This window comes from Equus caballus, chromosome 19 (assembly GCF_041296265.1).
Source record: "Equus caballus isolate H_3958 breed thoroughbred chromosome 19, TB-T2T, whole genome shotgun sequence".
NCBI lineage: Eukaryota > Metazoa > Chordata > Mammalia > Perissodactyla > Equidae > Equus > Equus caballus.
In genome coordinates this window covers 55,109,920-55,125,765 of record NC_091702.1, presented here as the reverse complement: position 1 = coordinate 55,125,765, position 15,846 = coordinate 55,109,920, and the positions used below count along the sequence as shown (strand labels likewise).

The window sequence follows — 15,846 nt, the reverse complement described above, 5'->3', positions numbered from 1 at the left end:
AGACAAACATAAATGTAGAAAGTATATGGTACGTTCACTAAAAGTAACTAAGATGGCATCAGGTTGAGCAAGCTGGAGATGTTTCTGTTTAATTTTTATTCAAAGAATCATAAACTCAGTGAAATCAACAGATTTTTAGATAATCTGTAATTTTATCTATTGGTCCCTCCCACAAAAATGAAAAATGATGATGCTTCGTGGAAAGAGATTAGAAGTATTTATCTTAGAAGTATTTATCTTAGAAGTATTTATTTCTAGTGAAAATGTAGTATAGTATATAAATACAATACAAAGAAAAGACTTGTTTTCCTCTGTACATTTTCTGCAAAAAGGAACTGATTGCAAATGGGTAATAATATCAAACGTGGCCTTTGAACGACTTTCCCTTCCTTCCTATTCCATCACATATACAATCCCAGACAGTTCAGCTGTGAAGTTTGCTCACAGATTTTGGTTCCGTGCATTCAATACAATTATCAGGATTAAACATAAAATTGACCTATTTTTCGATACTTTAAAGTAAAAATTAAGACTTGCGAGCATATTTCAACATAGAAACTCACGCTTTCCCATAACCTGACACGTGTTCATGACCATTGGGGTTTGCTCAGAAGTGACCAGGTGTAGCTATTACAACTCACCTGTAACAGAGGTGAGTGTCAGTGACTTCATTTCTTTAAAATGAGCAGAACCAGCTGGGGAGGGCAAAATTTTTATGTGGATGAAGCTTATTTTTTCTAAACTCTGCATTTAATATCTCTCATATCCTCTTTTAGCGTCACCTGCCTCTTCTGTGATGTACTCAAGCTTTTGCATTTCACAGTCACACGAAGATCATATAACTAGATAAGGGAAGAGGGAGGATCTTAAAGCAGATCTGAGACGGCAGTTCAACTCATGCTCTTTCCACCACTCCAGGTGGCACCCCCTTGCAGAAGGAACCTACAACTTAGCGAAGGCTTACAGGCAAGCCAGAACATGGCTTGTTGGAGAACAACTGGAGGCGGGTGTGGGTAAGCATATCTGTGCACAAGGGAAAGAAGCTGACGATAAAACCAGGAAGGTAAGAGACTAGTGTCATAACATGTTGTGAAGGCTCTTCTACTTTTGGTATTGTGAACTTTAGCTTGTAAGCAGTGGAAGGCTTGAATGTTTTTGCCTTATTTATCCTTAAGATCTGCCTCTAATTTTTTAAAGGAAAGTACTAGCTAATCAAATGAACATATGCATTTTAACAGGGGCACAGTATCCAAAGAAGTAACTCAGGTGGTGAGGGTTCCGAGCACAGTGGACATTCTTTCACCTTCCTCTGCTCTACGACCTTCAGTCAATCACCCTTCACCTACAATGATAGTTCTTATGTCACTGCTACGATTTCACCCTTTCTTCATCCTCTTCTTTCTTTTTTCATACCTGTTGTGATAATTTACCAATAGCCAGTCAACCCCCACACTCAGTGTGTTTGGCACCTAACAAATAGATTCTCCATACCCTCCCGCAATCCGCAGGACGATTCACCTCCTACTTCACAGAGAAGACAGAGGGCAGATTCTCATATTTGCTCCAGAACCAGCAGTCATATCCCATCGTTTCTGCATGCTTTGTCTATAAATATCTTCCAGTCTTATCCAGCCTTATGCACACAGAGAAATTCTAGTTGGCTTTTGGGCATTTCCTTTCTTTTCTCATTACAATACCATAGTTTCACTCCCCATCACCACAGCTAGATTTCTGCAAAGGCCTCCTAACTTCTCTCTGTCTCTAACTCTCCTCTCTTCAGGCCCTACCTTAAATTGCTGCCGGGTACATCATTCTGTAACACAGATGTGATTCACTCAACACTAAGAGCATTCTCTTCAGAGATCCCTTCAGAGATCTCTCACTGTCTGAAGAAAATGGTTAAGTGTCTTTATATTGGCTTTGTAAGTCCTCTTTTTCAAATTGACTCGGCTTTGAAATCTTATCACCCTTACACTGCCCCTACACTCTAGAAAGGAAAAACCAAGCATATTTGCATTTCTTTGTCTTTCTTCACATTTTTTCCCATGGTCTAGGATGCCCTACATGAGGCTCTTTTTCTGTTAAAATACTCCTCTTCCTTTAAGACTCGGTTTACATGCTGCATCCTCTGTGAAGCCTTCTCTGAGCCTTGGTGCTTAAGTGCTCCCTCCTCTACATTCCCTGGTCCACTTGATGTGAATGCTTGTCTCCTCTGCCATATATGACAGCTGTGCTCATGTCTGGATTCCTCCATAAAACTAAGCTCCCTGAGGGTTCTCTGACAGTCCTGCTCATCTTGCTTATCTTTGCATCCTCCATAAACCCTAGCACAGAGCCGGAGAGAGAAATCTCTACAATCTCCAAATATAGTTGAACTGTTTTGGGGGAGGAGGGGCGGGGTCATTCGGGGTCCCTCACACCACTGCACTCACATCACCATATTCTTCAAGTGGCCACAAGGCTGGCCCTCAGACCAGACCATCAGCTATGTCTCCAAGGAGGTTCAACATTCCATCCCTTCAGTACTGACCTCTAGGACGAAAAAGCATCTTACCTTCTACAGGAAGTTCTAATTTTCTCTGCCTCTTGTCCGTAGAGGAACCATTTACTGAAGCTAGAAAATATTCAAAGAAAAGTAAATGAAATCAATTTTAGGTACTTACATGGAGTAGAAGTCACTATTTCTTTACAAATTCTTATATACAATATGATAGAAAGCAGTTAATCACAACTAAATTAAACAGAAAGCCTCGCAAAACAGAAATCAGAAGTTATTCCATATTAAATGGAAAAACATGTTAACATTTGACAATTACATTTATAAGCTATTAATCAATGATTTCCCATTTATGAGACACGTGGTTTTGTACTTGACAACAATTTTGTACCAGGTAACCCTGCCTGCACCGCTTCTCTAGCCACAGTGGATTGTCCATCATGGGCATCTCACCTGAGCTGGGCTGATTACAATCCTTTCTCCAGATGCCACCCCTGATTAAAGTTATTTGGTCCAGTGGTAGGCACCTCACCCAGCTGGACAAATCAGTACTTTCTCAAGAGTTTTGGAACCAGAACTGAGAAGAGTGGTTCATCCTTCTTACTTCCCCAATTTTCCTAATGTGATGGTTAATTTTATATGTCAACTTGGCTATGCTGCAGAGCCTAGATAAATAGTGAAACATTATTCTAGATATTTCTGTGAAGGTATTTTTTAGATGCCATTAACATTTAAATCAGTAGACTTTGAATAAAGCAAACTGACTCCATAATGTGAGTGGGCCTCATCCAGTCAGTTGAAGACCTTAAGAGAAAAAGATTGACCTCCTGGGAAAGGGAATTCTGCCAGTAGACTGACTCTGGTTCAAACACAACTCTTCCCTGGGTCTCCAGCCTGCTGGCCTACCCTGCAGGTTTTGGACTTGTCAAGTCTCCACAGTTGTGTGAGCCCATTCTTCAAAATAAATATTTCTCTCTGTCTGTCTCTCTCTCTTTTTCTATAGATAGGTAGCTAGGTTGGTAGGTAGGTTGGTAGATAGATAGATAGATAGATAGATAGATAGATAGATAGATAGACAGATAGATAGATAGATAGATAGATAGATAGATAGATAGACAGACAGACAGACAGATGTTGTTCTTTTTCTCTGAGGAACCCCGACTAATAATACACCTACCTTGGGAAGAATGAGGCAGAAGCAGAGAGAGAGAGACGACAGTCTTCATCTAGCTCAAGTTTCCAATTCCATAGTTCCTGAGACCCACATGCACTCCTTCCTTTGGGTTCTATAGAATTTCTGACAATCAAAACAGTCCTAATCTACTTCAAATTTGGTTTCTGAAAACTTCTGTTTTGTAGTATCATTTTTTACAAACAACAAATTTTTTAAAAATATGATTTATCTTGTGGAATGTTCTGTGTGTCCTTCAGAAGAATGCATATTCTGCTGCTGTTAGATGTAATGTGCTGTATATGTCTGTTAGGCCATTTGGTCTATAGTGTTGTTCAAGTCCACTGTTTCCTTATTGATTTTATATCTGGAGGATCTATCCACTTTTGAATGTGGAGAATTAAAGTTTCCTACAATTACATTGCTACCTATTTCTCCCTTCAGTTCTGTTAATATTTGCTTTATGTATTTAGGTGCTCCAATTTTGGATGCATAAATATTTACAAGTGTTATATCCTCTTAATGAATTGACTCCTTTATCATTATATAATGACATTCTTTGTCTCTCACTCGAGTTTTTGACTTAAAGTCTACTTTATCTGATACAAGTATAGCCATCCCTGCTTTCTTTTGGTTTTCATTTGAATGGAATATCTTTTTCCATCTCTTCACTTTCAGCCTATGTGTATCCTTAAAGCTAAAGTCAGTCTTTTGTAGGCAACATATTGTTGAATCTTGTTTTTTTAAATCCATTAAGCTATTATATGCCTTTTGATTGGAGAATTTAGTCCATTTAGTGAATTTATCAGGTAAGGACTCACTATTGTCATTTTGTTATTTGTTTTCTGACCATTTTGATGCTCCTCTGTTCCTTTCTTACTCTCTTGCTGCCTTCCTTTATGATTTGATGATTTTTTTGTAGTGGTATGCTTTGATTCTTTTCTCTATATCTTTTTTTTTTTTTTTTTTGGTGAGGACAATTGGCCCTGAGCTAACATCTGTGCCAATCTTCCTCTATTTTGTATGTGGGATGCCACCACAACATAGCTTGATGAGTGATGTGTAGGCTCATGCTGGGATCCAAACCAGTGAACCCCAGACTGCCAAAGCAGAGCACATGAATTTAACTACTATGCCACCAGGACAGTCCCTCTTTTCTTTATATCTTCTGTGTATCTACCAGAAGATTTTTCTTTATGGTTACTATGAGGCTTATATAAAACATCTTATAGTTATAATGGTTGATTTTAAGCTGATTACAACTTAACTTCAATCGCATACAAATACTCTACACTTTTACTTCTCCCCCAACACACATTTTATTTTATTGATGTCACAGTTTACATATTTTAAATTTCTGTATTCATTAACAGGTTATTGTAGTGATAGTTATTTTTAATATTTTTGCCTTTTAACATTTGTACTAGAGTTAATGGTGTAATGCACCACCATTAGAGTATTAGAGTATTCTGAATTGAATTATATACTTACCTTTACCAGTGTGTTTTATATTTTTGTATGTCTTCATGTTGCTGGCTAGCATCCCTTCATTTCAATTCAAAGAACTCTCTTTAGAATTTCTTATAGGTGGGGCTGGTGGTGATAAACTCCTTTGGCTTTTGTTTTTTCTGAGAGTCTTTCTCCTTCATTTCCTAGGGATAGATTTGCTGGGTAAAGTATTCTTGCTTGATAGATTTTTTTTCTTTCAGCACTTTGAATTTATCATCCTGCTCTCCTGGCCTGCAAGGTTTCTGCTGAGAAATATGCTAGTCTTATGGGATTCCCTTATATGTGACCAATCACTTTTCTCTTGCTGCTTTCAAAATTCTCTCTTTGTCATTTGATTATGTCTCAGTGAAGACTTCTTTATGGTCAACCTATTTGGAGTTCTTTGGGCTTCATGGATCTGGATGTTCATTTCCCTCCCTAGATTTGGAAAGTTGTCTCTCATTATTACTTTAAATAATTTTTCTGCTCCTTTCTCTTCCATGCTCCTCTGGGACTCCCATAATGCATACATTGCTTTTTTAGTTGGTGTCCCATAAGATCCATAGATTTTCTTCACTCTTTTTCATTCTTTTTCTTTTTGTTTCTCTGTCTGGATAATTTCAAATGATATGTCTTTGAGTTCACTAATTCTTCCTTCTGCTTGACGAATATGCTGTTGAAATTGTCTATTGCATTTTTCAGCTCAATCATTGTATTAGCGCCAGAATATTTTTGGTTCTTTTTTATGGTTTCTCTTTTTTGAACTCTCATTTTGTTCATGTAGTGTTTTTCAGATTTTGTTTAATTGTCCTTCTATGTTTTCTTGTAGTTCACTGAGCTTATTTAAGATAATTATTTTGAATTCTTTGTCAGGCAATATGCAGAACTCCATTTCTTTTGAGGTCAGCCATTAGAGCTTAATGTTTTTTTCTTTAGTGGTGTCACCTTTTCTTGATGTTTTTGTGTTCCTTGAAGCCTTACCTTGCTGTCTTAACATCTGAAGAAAGAGTCACTTCTAAGAGTCTTTACTGACCGGCTTCTGGAAAGAAAGGCCCCAGTCAGTTCAGGTACATATTCTGGGAGATTTCTCAGACCTTTCTTCTCCACTCCTCTTACTATCTTTTGGGGAGGAAGTCTTAGGATTGTGTGTCTTCTCTCAATCCTTCAAAGTCAGACAGAACACTGAGAACCTCTCATTTATTTACCCCAGGGCAGTGCCCTGAAATATTCAAGGTTGTACACCTTCTCCCAGTCCAGCAGAGTCCAATAGCTGCTGATATCCATGCACACCACTGTAGGGGTGCATGTTGTCTGTGGGAAAGTTGGTGCCAGCCACAGAGGGGACACATGGAATGCTGGGGAAGCACATCAGCTAGTCAATTGGGTCTACAAGTGAAGAAGCCCACAGGGTTTTTTGGTAGGGCTTGTGGTGGAGTCCACAAGCCAGCCAGTAGAAGCTGTGGCCAGTTGTTGAGTTCCAGGCTCTGGCTGCCATGATCCCCCCACCTCTTTTGCCTGCTCCTAGCTGCCCCCAGACAGTTCAGCTGTCTTGATCCCTTCAGTGTTCTTCATGGGGCAAGACAGAAGTGTGCCTCTTGGGAGGCATCCTGCAAGGCTAGGGAAGCTGGGTGCTCACCCTCAAGTGAGAAATCACAGGCTGAGGGAATTTCTCTTGGCACTGAGCTGTACTGCTTTAGGGAGAAGAGTGATGTGGGTACAGTGAAAATGTTTGTAATATCTTCAGTATGTCTATTCTTGATCTTTTGCTTGACTGTGGTGCTACAACCTCTCAGCTGGACTCCTGGGATTCCATAAAGTATTTTCATCCACATGTGGTTGTTAAAATAATTGGTGTTTCTGTGGAGGTTTGAGGGCTTGAATCTCCTATTCTGCCATCCAAGGGACATAATTTTTACCAACATTTCTATTATACAATCAATGGAAACATAAGCACAGTAAGAAAGGAAAATAACAGCATTGTAATATTATTATTATAAAAATCATTTTTTACCTTTGAACTCACTGAAAGAGTCTTGATTACTTCCAGGCATCTGAGAACCACACTTTGAGAATCACTGCAATAGTCACTCCCCTAGTCCTTTCCTAAAGGACCTATGATCATGTACTTTGGTAACCATTCACTGGGGAAAAGGAATTATCAAGATCATTTGAAGGTTGTTTGAATACAGATTTGAATTGATTTCGATATGTAAGGACACAATGCACTATCATAGGCCTCCTGTTAGAGTAGGAGCATATAGAGTAATGAAATAAATCTTGTGTCTGGTTCATGTCACAGTGGACTCTCTAAATTTACAGCCCAGCTGGTGTGATTTTCCCAATTGCTAAATGTTTAATTAGAATAGATATATATAGCAGTTGGCAGACCCTCTTGTTGAGTCTCTGATCTGTAAATTAAGAGCTATTTAGTAGGAAAGACCAAGTGAAACCCTCCGAAACTGCCCACTCTGGCCAAGATAGCAAATCAAAATCAATATCACAGACCTAAGGATAAGTGTCAGCTCAAAACGTAAAGGATACTAAAATAGTGGTCCCCATCATATCCCCATTTAAATCATCAGCTTGGCCGATGCAAAATACTGGACAGTGAAGCACACTGGACTAGGGCAAACTCGTCCAAGTAGTAGCCCCAACAGCAGCTGCTCTGCCAAATAAGCTATCTTTACTTTAACCAGCCTCTAGTTGCAGTTTGCAGCTATTGATCTGGAGAATGCATTATTTTCAATATTCATCAGGAAGGAACATCAAAAACAGTTGTATTCACATGGACAGGAAACAGTATACAAATATGGTCTTGTCTTAGGGCTACTTAAAAATTTCCACTCTCATGCACAATATAATCTAAAAAGATCTAGATTATCTGGGCAATCTACAGAGCATCACATTGGTCTACTATTTTTGATAACATCATATTAATCAGACCTCATGAGCAAGAAATGGCAGGTATTGTGAATACCTTGGAAAATCACACGCATTTTAGAGATAGAAGATAAATTCTACAAAGATCCAGGGCCTGACACATTGATGAACGTTTTTGCAGCCTGGTGTTTTGTATGTACCAGGACATCTCCTCCACAGTGGAGGACAAGTTATTTAACCCTACTTCCTACCACTAAGTAGCACAACACTTTATTTTGGAGGCAGCATATTGTACATTTGAGACCACTACTATGACCCACTTATAGGTTGACATGGAAGGCTGCTAGTTTTGAGTGGGCCCCACACCAAGAATAGTATCTATAGCAGGTACACAATTCAGTATGCCAACTTTTACACCAAGTTCATAAAACCAGGCAGATAATCATGGTACTAGAGGATACTGTGGTTGAGAAAGATGCCATGTGGAGTCTCAGACATGCCCAGTAGGAGAGTCACAGTGCAGGCCCTTACAGTTCTGAGGCAATGCCATATCATCAGAAGCAGAGAAGTATTTGCTTTTAAAAGTCAGCTCATGATATGCTATGGCACCCTAGTAGAGACTGACCATCTAATCATGTCATATGAAGTGATGGTGCAACTAGAGCAAACTATCATAGACTGGGCACTGTCATACCCACAAATGATAAAGTCAAGTGGGTCCAGCAGCAATCCATCATAAAACAGAAGTTTCACAGTCAAGAGGACACAAGTAACCTGAATGAACAAATGGTCCAAACCCCCACCTCATATACCATTTTTGCACTGACATCTCTCCCTCAGTTCTCATCTAAGTCTGCATTGGAGGTTCCCTGCAATCAAAAACCCAAGCCTAGTTTATAGATGGGTTGCCTCAGTATGTGGGTACAAGCCTAAAAGGACAGTTGCTGCACTAGAGACCTACTCATGTCTGGGCCTGAAAGAGAGTGGTGAGAAAACACACTACCATTAGGCAAGGTTTTCAGTGGTATATCAGGTAAGTTCACTTTTTATGGAAAAAAAGCGTCAAGTAAGAAAATAGATGAACTCATTGGCAGTGGCAAATGGCTTGGCTTTTTGGTCAGAAGCCCAGAAGATTCAAAACTGGAAGACTAGGGACAAGAAGATCTGGAGCAGAGGCATATGGATTCATCCGTAAGTTGCTAGCCTATGGAGCACTGACACATCCTCTTGAAGCACAGTTTGGAAATTATCCCCTATAAACATACAGGCACCACCCTTCAGAATGGCTTTGTTTTCCCAGTAGATAGACTACATGGGCCCAAAAACAAAGAGTAGAAGTGGGAGTGGTCCCACTCACCATCATGCCTTGGGGAATTTGGCTTCTAAATCCCAGTAGTTTTAGATCCTGTGACGGTACGGTACTGGGTCTCAGACTGGAGAGACTTCTTCCAGGAAACACAGTAAGAGTTCATATATAGCAGCTCCCTGCTAGACCAGCAGGCGCAGAAAGTAATTACCTTTTTGCAGGGCAGATTGACCCTGATTATCCTGAGGTGATAGACCTGCTTTTATATAATGGGGACAGGGAAGAATATGCCTTTTTGTACTCCTATACCCAGTTTTAATTGAAAATCTGTAAATGTGACAGGGCCTGATAACCAAGCCTCAGACCCCTCAGGGCTGAGCGTGTGCTCATCCCACTAGGAAAGCCACATAGACAAGTAGAACTGCTAGCCAAGGGAGGGAATCAGAAAGCATCAGTTATGGCCTTGGGACAAATTACAGCAGAAGAGACTGTCACTTTACCTTTCTTTTGTAAGTTTTCCCAGAAATAGTAACCAAAAATAATCCTGGAAAAGCTATGCCTGGATAGAGTTAACTTTAATGTAAAGACAAACAAACAAAAAACAAGTGGATGTGAATGGTGCAAAGAGTGGGCTGTAGTGTATGCTTCAGGTACCCCACCAAGATCCCCTTTACCAGGCAGATGCACATCTCCCAACTGCTGAGAATACTGGTTGTTAAAAGCTCACAACTACAAGCAGAGACACTCACAACTAGAATATACAACTATGTACTGGGGGGCTTTGGGGAGAAGGAAAATAAAAGATTAGCAACAGAAGTTAGCTCAGGTGCCAACCTTTAAAAAAAAAAAAAAGAGCTCACAACTGCCCCCTTTCTCTGCTGAATGACCCTCAGCTGAATTGGAGTTGCCTCACCTGAGAAAATACATACTGCCTCTCCTCACCCACCCCAGCAGCTGACAGCCAATGCCTGATTGATACAGAGATGCTAAAAGATAACATCTTTCTCAAGGTGGAACCAACTAGGAGATGCATTTCATGTCCCAAAGCTCTAAGTGGAGCAGCCTAAAGTCTCCAGCTGAATCCAGATTCTTGCTTAGCTTTCCTCCATTGTCCTATCTTGTTTTTCTCACTTCCACTCTTCTAAGAGTAATGAACCTCAAATAGCCAATGGCACAAGACCATACTTCTCCTATGCCTTTACTACAACAATTTGTTTTTGACTAGTAAAACCTTTCTACCTTTTTCTTTATGCTTCTGTGTGTTGTAACTTGCTTAGGAAATCCTTCTACACTAAGATTATAAAACATTTACCAATATTTTGTCTAATATTTCCATAGTTTTAATTTTTGTATTTTGATACTTTATCTGAAATCTATTTTGATTACACTATGACAGGATCTTTCTTGCTCTTTCTTCCTTCCTTCCTTTGTATGTATGTCTTTATTTATTGTGGATAATCAATTATCCAATAGCACTCATTCAATTTCCATGCTTCCTGATTTCTTTCAAGATTTTGCTTTTATCTTTAAAACAAAGTCCAATACACATATGAATCTGTTTTATTTTATTGATCTAATTTCTATTCATATGCATTTATCACACTATTGTAATTTATGTATTTGCATTTATGTCTGATAAAACAAGTCCTTTCTCATTGTTCTTCATTCTTTTTTATTCCCCAGAACTTTCTAGATATTTTTGTAGTTATTTTACTTGCTTCCATACAAATTTTAGAATCATGTTGTCAACATTTACAAAAATATTCCATTGATAGTTTTATTGTGATTGTATTGAATATATAAATTAAATCAGAGAGAAATAACTCATTAACATTACCGAGCATTCTGATACATGAGTATAGGTATTCCTTAGTGTACTTCCCAGCAGGCATATTAAAGTCCTGCCACCACAGACTGCTTCCATTGGACAAACATTTCATCTACCTTCTACCTTAGTCCACAGTGATTCCTGAGCCTCTTTTTCCCATCATTTATGCCTTCTGGAATCCTTCCAGAGCCAACTCAAAAGCTACTCTCTCTAACACATCCATTTTGTATTACTGCACTCATTTCATTCTCCCCTATAATTCATGGCATCCCTGTCTACCTCCAAGAACAGACTATGCAGGGGCTGGCCCCGTGGCGCAGCGGTTAAGTGAGCACGTTCCACTTCTTGGAGGCCTGGGGGTTCGCCAGTTGAGATCCTGGGTGCGCACATGGCACCATTTGGCACGCCATGCTGTGGTAGGCATCCCACATGGAAAGTAGAGGAAGATGGGCACAGATGTTAGCTCAGGGTCAGTCTTCCTCAACGAAAAGAGGAGGATTGGCAGCAGTTAGCTCAGGGCTAATCTTCCTCAAAAAAAAAAAAAAAAGAATAGACTATGCAGACCACTTAAGGACAGGTGTGGGTTTTCTTCATCCTTGTAGCCTCTGTTGTACCTAGCACATTGCTCTGTACTATTAAGAAACCTACAGGGTTTTTTTGTTATTGAATTAAATTGGCTAACTAGACTCTTGCAAGGTCTTCAAGCACTAATGTGTGGAGGGATGTCTATTACAATTGCGCACAGGGCAAATGATCACATAAATATTTATGCCAATGATCCAACCCTCCCTCCTGCAGAAATGGCTAATAAGTAAGTGGGCACTTTATCTTCACAAGGTGGTATCATCTGGCTCTAAATTTCTAGTTGTGTCACCAGGCATGAATTATTACCTGAAGCTAGAGAATATTTAGAGAAGAAATATAAAGAAAAAATAAGAAATTTTATTCACTGAAATAGAGCAGACTCTCCCGATTTCATGTAAGATAACCACAAAAAAATTCAATTCCTTAAATTAATTAATCATCACACAACAAATCATAAAAATCTTTATTCGAGAGAAATCAGAAGTGGTACCATAACTAGATAAAAGTTTTCTAGGTAAAATCAGGTTTTCGAAATTTCTTTACATAATTATGGATAAATGATTCATTTAATGTTACTGTAACAGCTCAGGCCCTCCTAGTCTTTTGCCAGCCATACCTATCTTTAATCAGTGAAAGAGGTTACACTGCAGGGCCCAGGAGTCAAGTTCCATTTCCAGAACTATTGTGGGAAAGATAGTCTAAATCTCTCCCACTAAAAAATACGTAGAAGTGTTGAATGAACTGTAACAATCCCTGTTTTGAATGCATCGCTGAACTTGCAAAACAGTAAGGCAAATTCCCCCAGGCCAAAAATGACAAGGGAGGAGGAAACCATGAGACAGTTTGCTGATCTCAAAAACCTAGAGCCTTATTTTTTTCATTACCCAGATGAGCTTAAATTTATTGAGACTTGTGTTATGGCCCATTTTGTGCTCTACATTGGTAAAAATCCCATATGCTCCAGAAAATAATGCATATCCTCCTGTGATGGCTAGTTTTTATGTGTCAACTTGGCTAGGCTATAGTACCCAATCACTCAATCAAATGCTAATCTAGGTGTTTCTGTGAAGGTATTTTGTAGATATGGTTAACATTTACAATAAGTTGACTTTAAGTAAAAGAGTTGATCTTTGATAAAGTAGATGGGCCTCATCCAATCAGTTAAAGGGTCCAAGAGTAAAACTGAGGTTTCCCTAAGGAAGAAGAAATTCTGCCTCAAGACTGCAGCATCAGCTCCTGCCCAAGAGTTTCCAGCCTACTGGTCTGCCCTAGAAATTCCAAACTTATCAGCTTCCACAATTACATAAGCCAATTCCTTGAAAAAACATACATCCATGCACACACACACGCACGCGTACATATACATATTTCCTATGATAGAATGCTGACTGGTACGGATTTTGGTACCATGAGTGGTACCAAATGAGTAGGTCCAGAGGAAGAGGATCTTATGGGTGAGATTTATGAATTGAGTTCAGGGTTTTCTGGAATTGTTTCTCTAATTTAGCTATGTTTAAAAGCACTAATTACTATTTCTAGTGGTAAAGAGGACACTGATAGTCCATGGCATGATGTTGCAATAGAGATATGCAAAATATCACCATTGGATACTCCTAATCATATACTTATGAAAGGTTCTGGGTGACCATGTATTTGATACTTTAGAATATTTTAGTGTAATGAAATTGGCTGGTTTCTCCTAACTGCACTGGAGAAAGGGGGTGGGGGAAGAATGAGTTCAGGGCTCCAAATTCCAAGCTCAAGCTCTGCATAAATGAACAGAAAGTTCCTATGTCTGCTCTGAAAGACACCCTATCTCCTGTAACAGCAGGGCTGAGATTTCTGTAAAACCAGACCTTATTCTGTGAGTGGCTGAATTACAACATGAATTCCAAACCTTGCAGAGCATCTTCTATTAAAGTGAAGGTATTGATGAGGGAGGAATGGGATTTTGAAAATTAGAATGGGGATATATGGACAGATTCCAATGAAGTTGGAGGCATCAAACCCCTAAATTCTGCTGAATCTTCTTTGTCCATTGATGCAGCCCTTCTCCCCCTGCCTGAAGAGGTTAATCCTGCTTTGCCTGAAGAAATTATCATCTCTTCCCTTGAGGTAGTTACCTTAAAAGACTGCTGTTCTCCTCAAGACCTACCACCCTTACTCCTCTTTGCTTCTATGCCTATAACTAGACACAAAGACCCTGGCAGGATCCCAAGAGTGAGGTACAGAGTGTGACTCACCAGGAAGTACTCTACACATCAAAAGAATTATATGATTTTGCCAATTTATACAGTTATAAATCTGGAGAATAAGTGTGGGAATGGATACTAAAGATCTGGAATAATGATAAGAGGAATATAAAATTAGACCAGGCTAAAATTATTGATATGGGTCCACTAAACAGAGATTCTGGATTCAGTGCTGTAGACTGAGGTATCAAAAAGGACTCTAAGAGTTCATTCATTTGGTGGGCTGAGACATGGATGAAGTGGTAGCCTACACTATATGAAAATTATTGCCATAATTGCCTTGGTATACTGTAGGGTAAGGTATCTAAAGCGTTAGTTTGGTCTTGAATTTTTATCCAATATGATAATATTGCTAGAATGGATATAATCCAGAGAAGCCACAAGCTGACTATATTCTCCAGAGTTTCCAGAGGATGCTTGCTTGCCTAAAGAAATAATAAATGCACTACTAAAAGGCAAGGAGGGAAGAGAGCACTGGCATCATTGAGAAGCTCAATGGTGTTGTCCTTTGTAGGCCAGGATTGAGAGTAAGAGAAGTTGTCATGGAAGTGAGCTCCCTAGTGACAATGGAGATGATAGGATTCTGTAATACCAGAGACAAGGTAACAGCACTTAACAGTCAGAGGCAAGGTAGATATAATTATCATAAACAGCAACAAGGCTAGAATGGCAACTAAGAGACTCTGACCTGAAGGATTTGTAGTGAAAGTTAAATAAACCCCAGTATTCTTAGGGTAGCGAATACTAAGGATGAGACAGAAGGACGGCCAAATAGGGCATGGTTTTCCCTATATCACCAAATCAAGGGTAAGTAGTGCCTTAGTCAGTTTTGTCTGCTGAAACAAAAATCCCATAGACTGCTGCATGGCTTAAACAAGAAACACTTTAATTTTTTTCGTGAGGAAGATTGGCCCTGAGCTAACATCTGTTGCCAATCTTCCTCTATTTCATATGTGGGATGCGCCACAGCATAGCATAATGAACAGTGTGCAGGTCCACGCCCGGGATCCAAACCTGTGAACCCTGGGCCACCAAAGTGGAGTGTGTGAACTCAACCACTATGCCACAAGGCCAGCCCCAACAAACACTTATTTTTCACAGTTCTGGAGGCTGGGAAGTCTAAGATCAAGGCACCAGCAGACCTGGTGTCTAGTGAAAGCCTACTTCCTGGCTTGTAGACAGCTGCCTTCTCATTGTATCCTCACATGGGAGGGGCAGAGGGTGACAGAGAGAGGAAGGAAGCTCCCTTGTGTCTCTTCTTATAAGGGTCCTAATCCCAACATGAGGTCTCCTCCCTCGTAAACTACCTACCTTCCAAAGGCTCCATCTCCAAATACCATCTCATTGGGGATTAGGGTTTTAACATACAAATTTTGAGAGGATACAAACATTCAGTCCATAGCAGTGAGTGAAGGCTTAGATCAGTTACCATAATGGAAAATCATGATCCTTCGCCAAGTTTCTATATTCAAACCAGTTCTCAGACTCAAAGCCACATAATCATGAGCTCACATTCCAAAATTACAAAACACAGGAAGAAATAAGCAACCACAAAATGAGATAACACACCATTTTATTGGCTGCCCTTTCTCATTCCTAAAGAGAAGAATAAGATTCAGAACTTCAGAGATTGGAATTATTGAATGAATCAGATATTCAGATGTTGAAATTATTGAATGTAAGTTATAAAATAAATTTGTTGAAGATGTTTAAAAAAATAAAAGAGGACTTTTTTAAAAAAACAATAAATTATGCTCTCAAAAAGAATTAGTCAAATTAGGAGAACACAACAGAGTTCAATTCACCCATTGATCCTCTACTTTCCATCCCTGGAAAACT

General features: G+C 39.4%; 1 protein-coding gene across 9 annotated transcripts in view; it reads right to left on the bottom strand.

Moving 5' to 3' along the window:
* The window catches only part of LOC100071466 (cell surface glycoprotein CD200 receptor 1), a 62,663-nt gene that overhangs the window by 8,499 nt on the left and 38,318 nt on the right, over nucleotides 1-15,846 (bottom strand). For 7 of the 9 annotated variants that reach the window (XM_070243831.1, XM_070243832.1, XM_070243836.1 and 4 more), the window contains one exon: nucleotides 2,555-2,614. In XM_070243831.1, coding sequence (XP_070099932.1) covers nucleotides 2,555-2,614 — 60 coding nt within the window. Of the gene's footprint in view, nucleotides 1-2,554; nucleotides 2,615-5,159; nucleotides 6,196-15,846 lie in introns of those variants that run through there. The other 2 variants (XM_070243833.1, XM_070243835.1) reach the window with 1 other exon arrangement.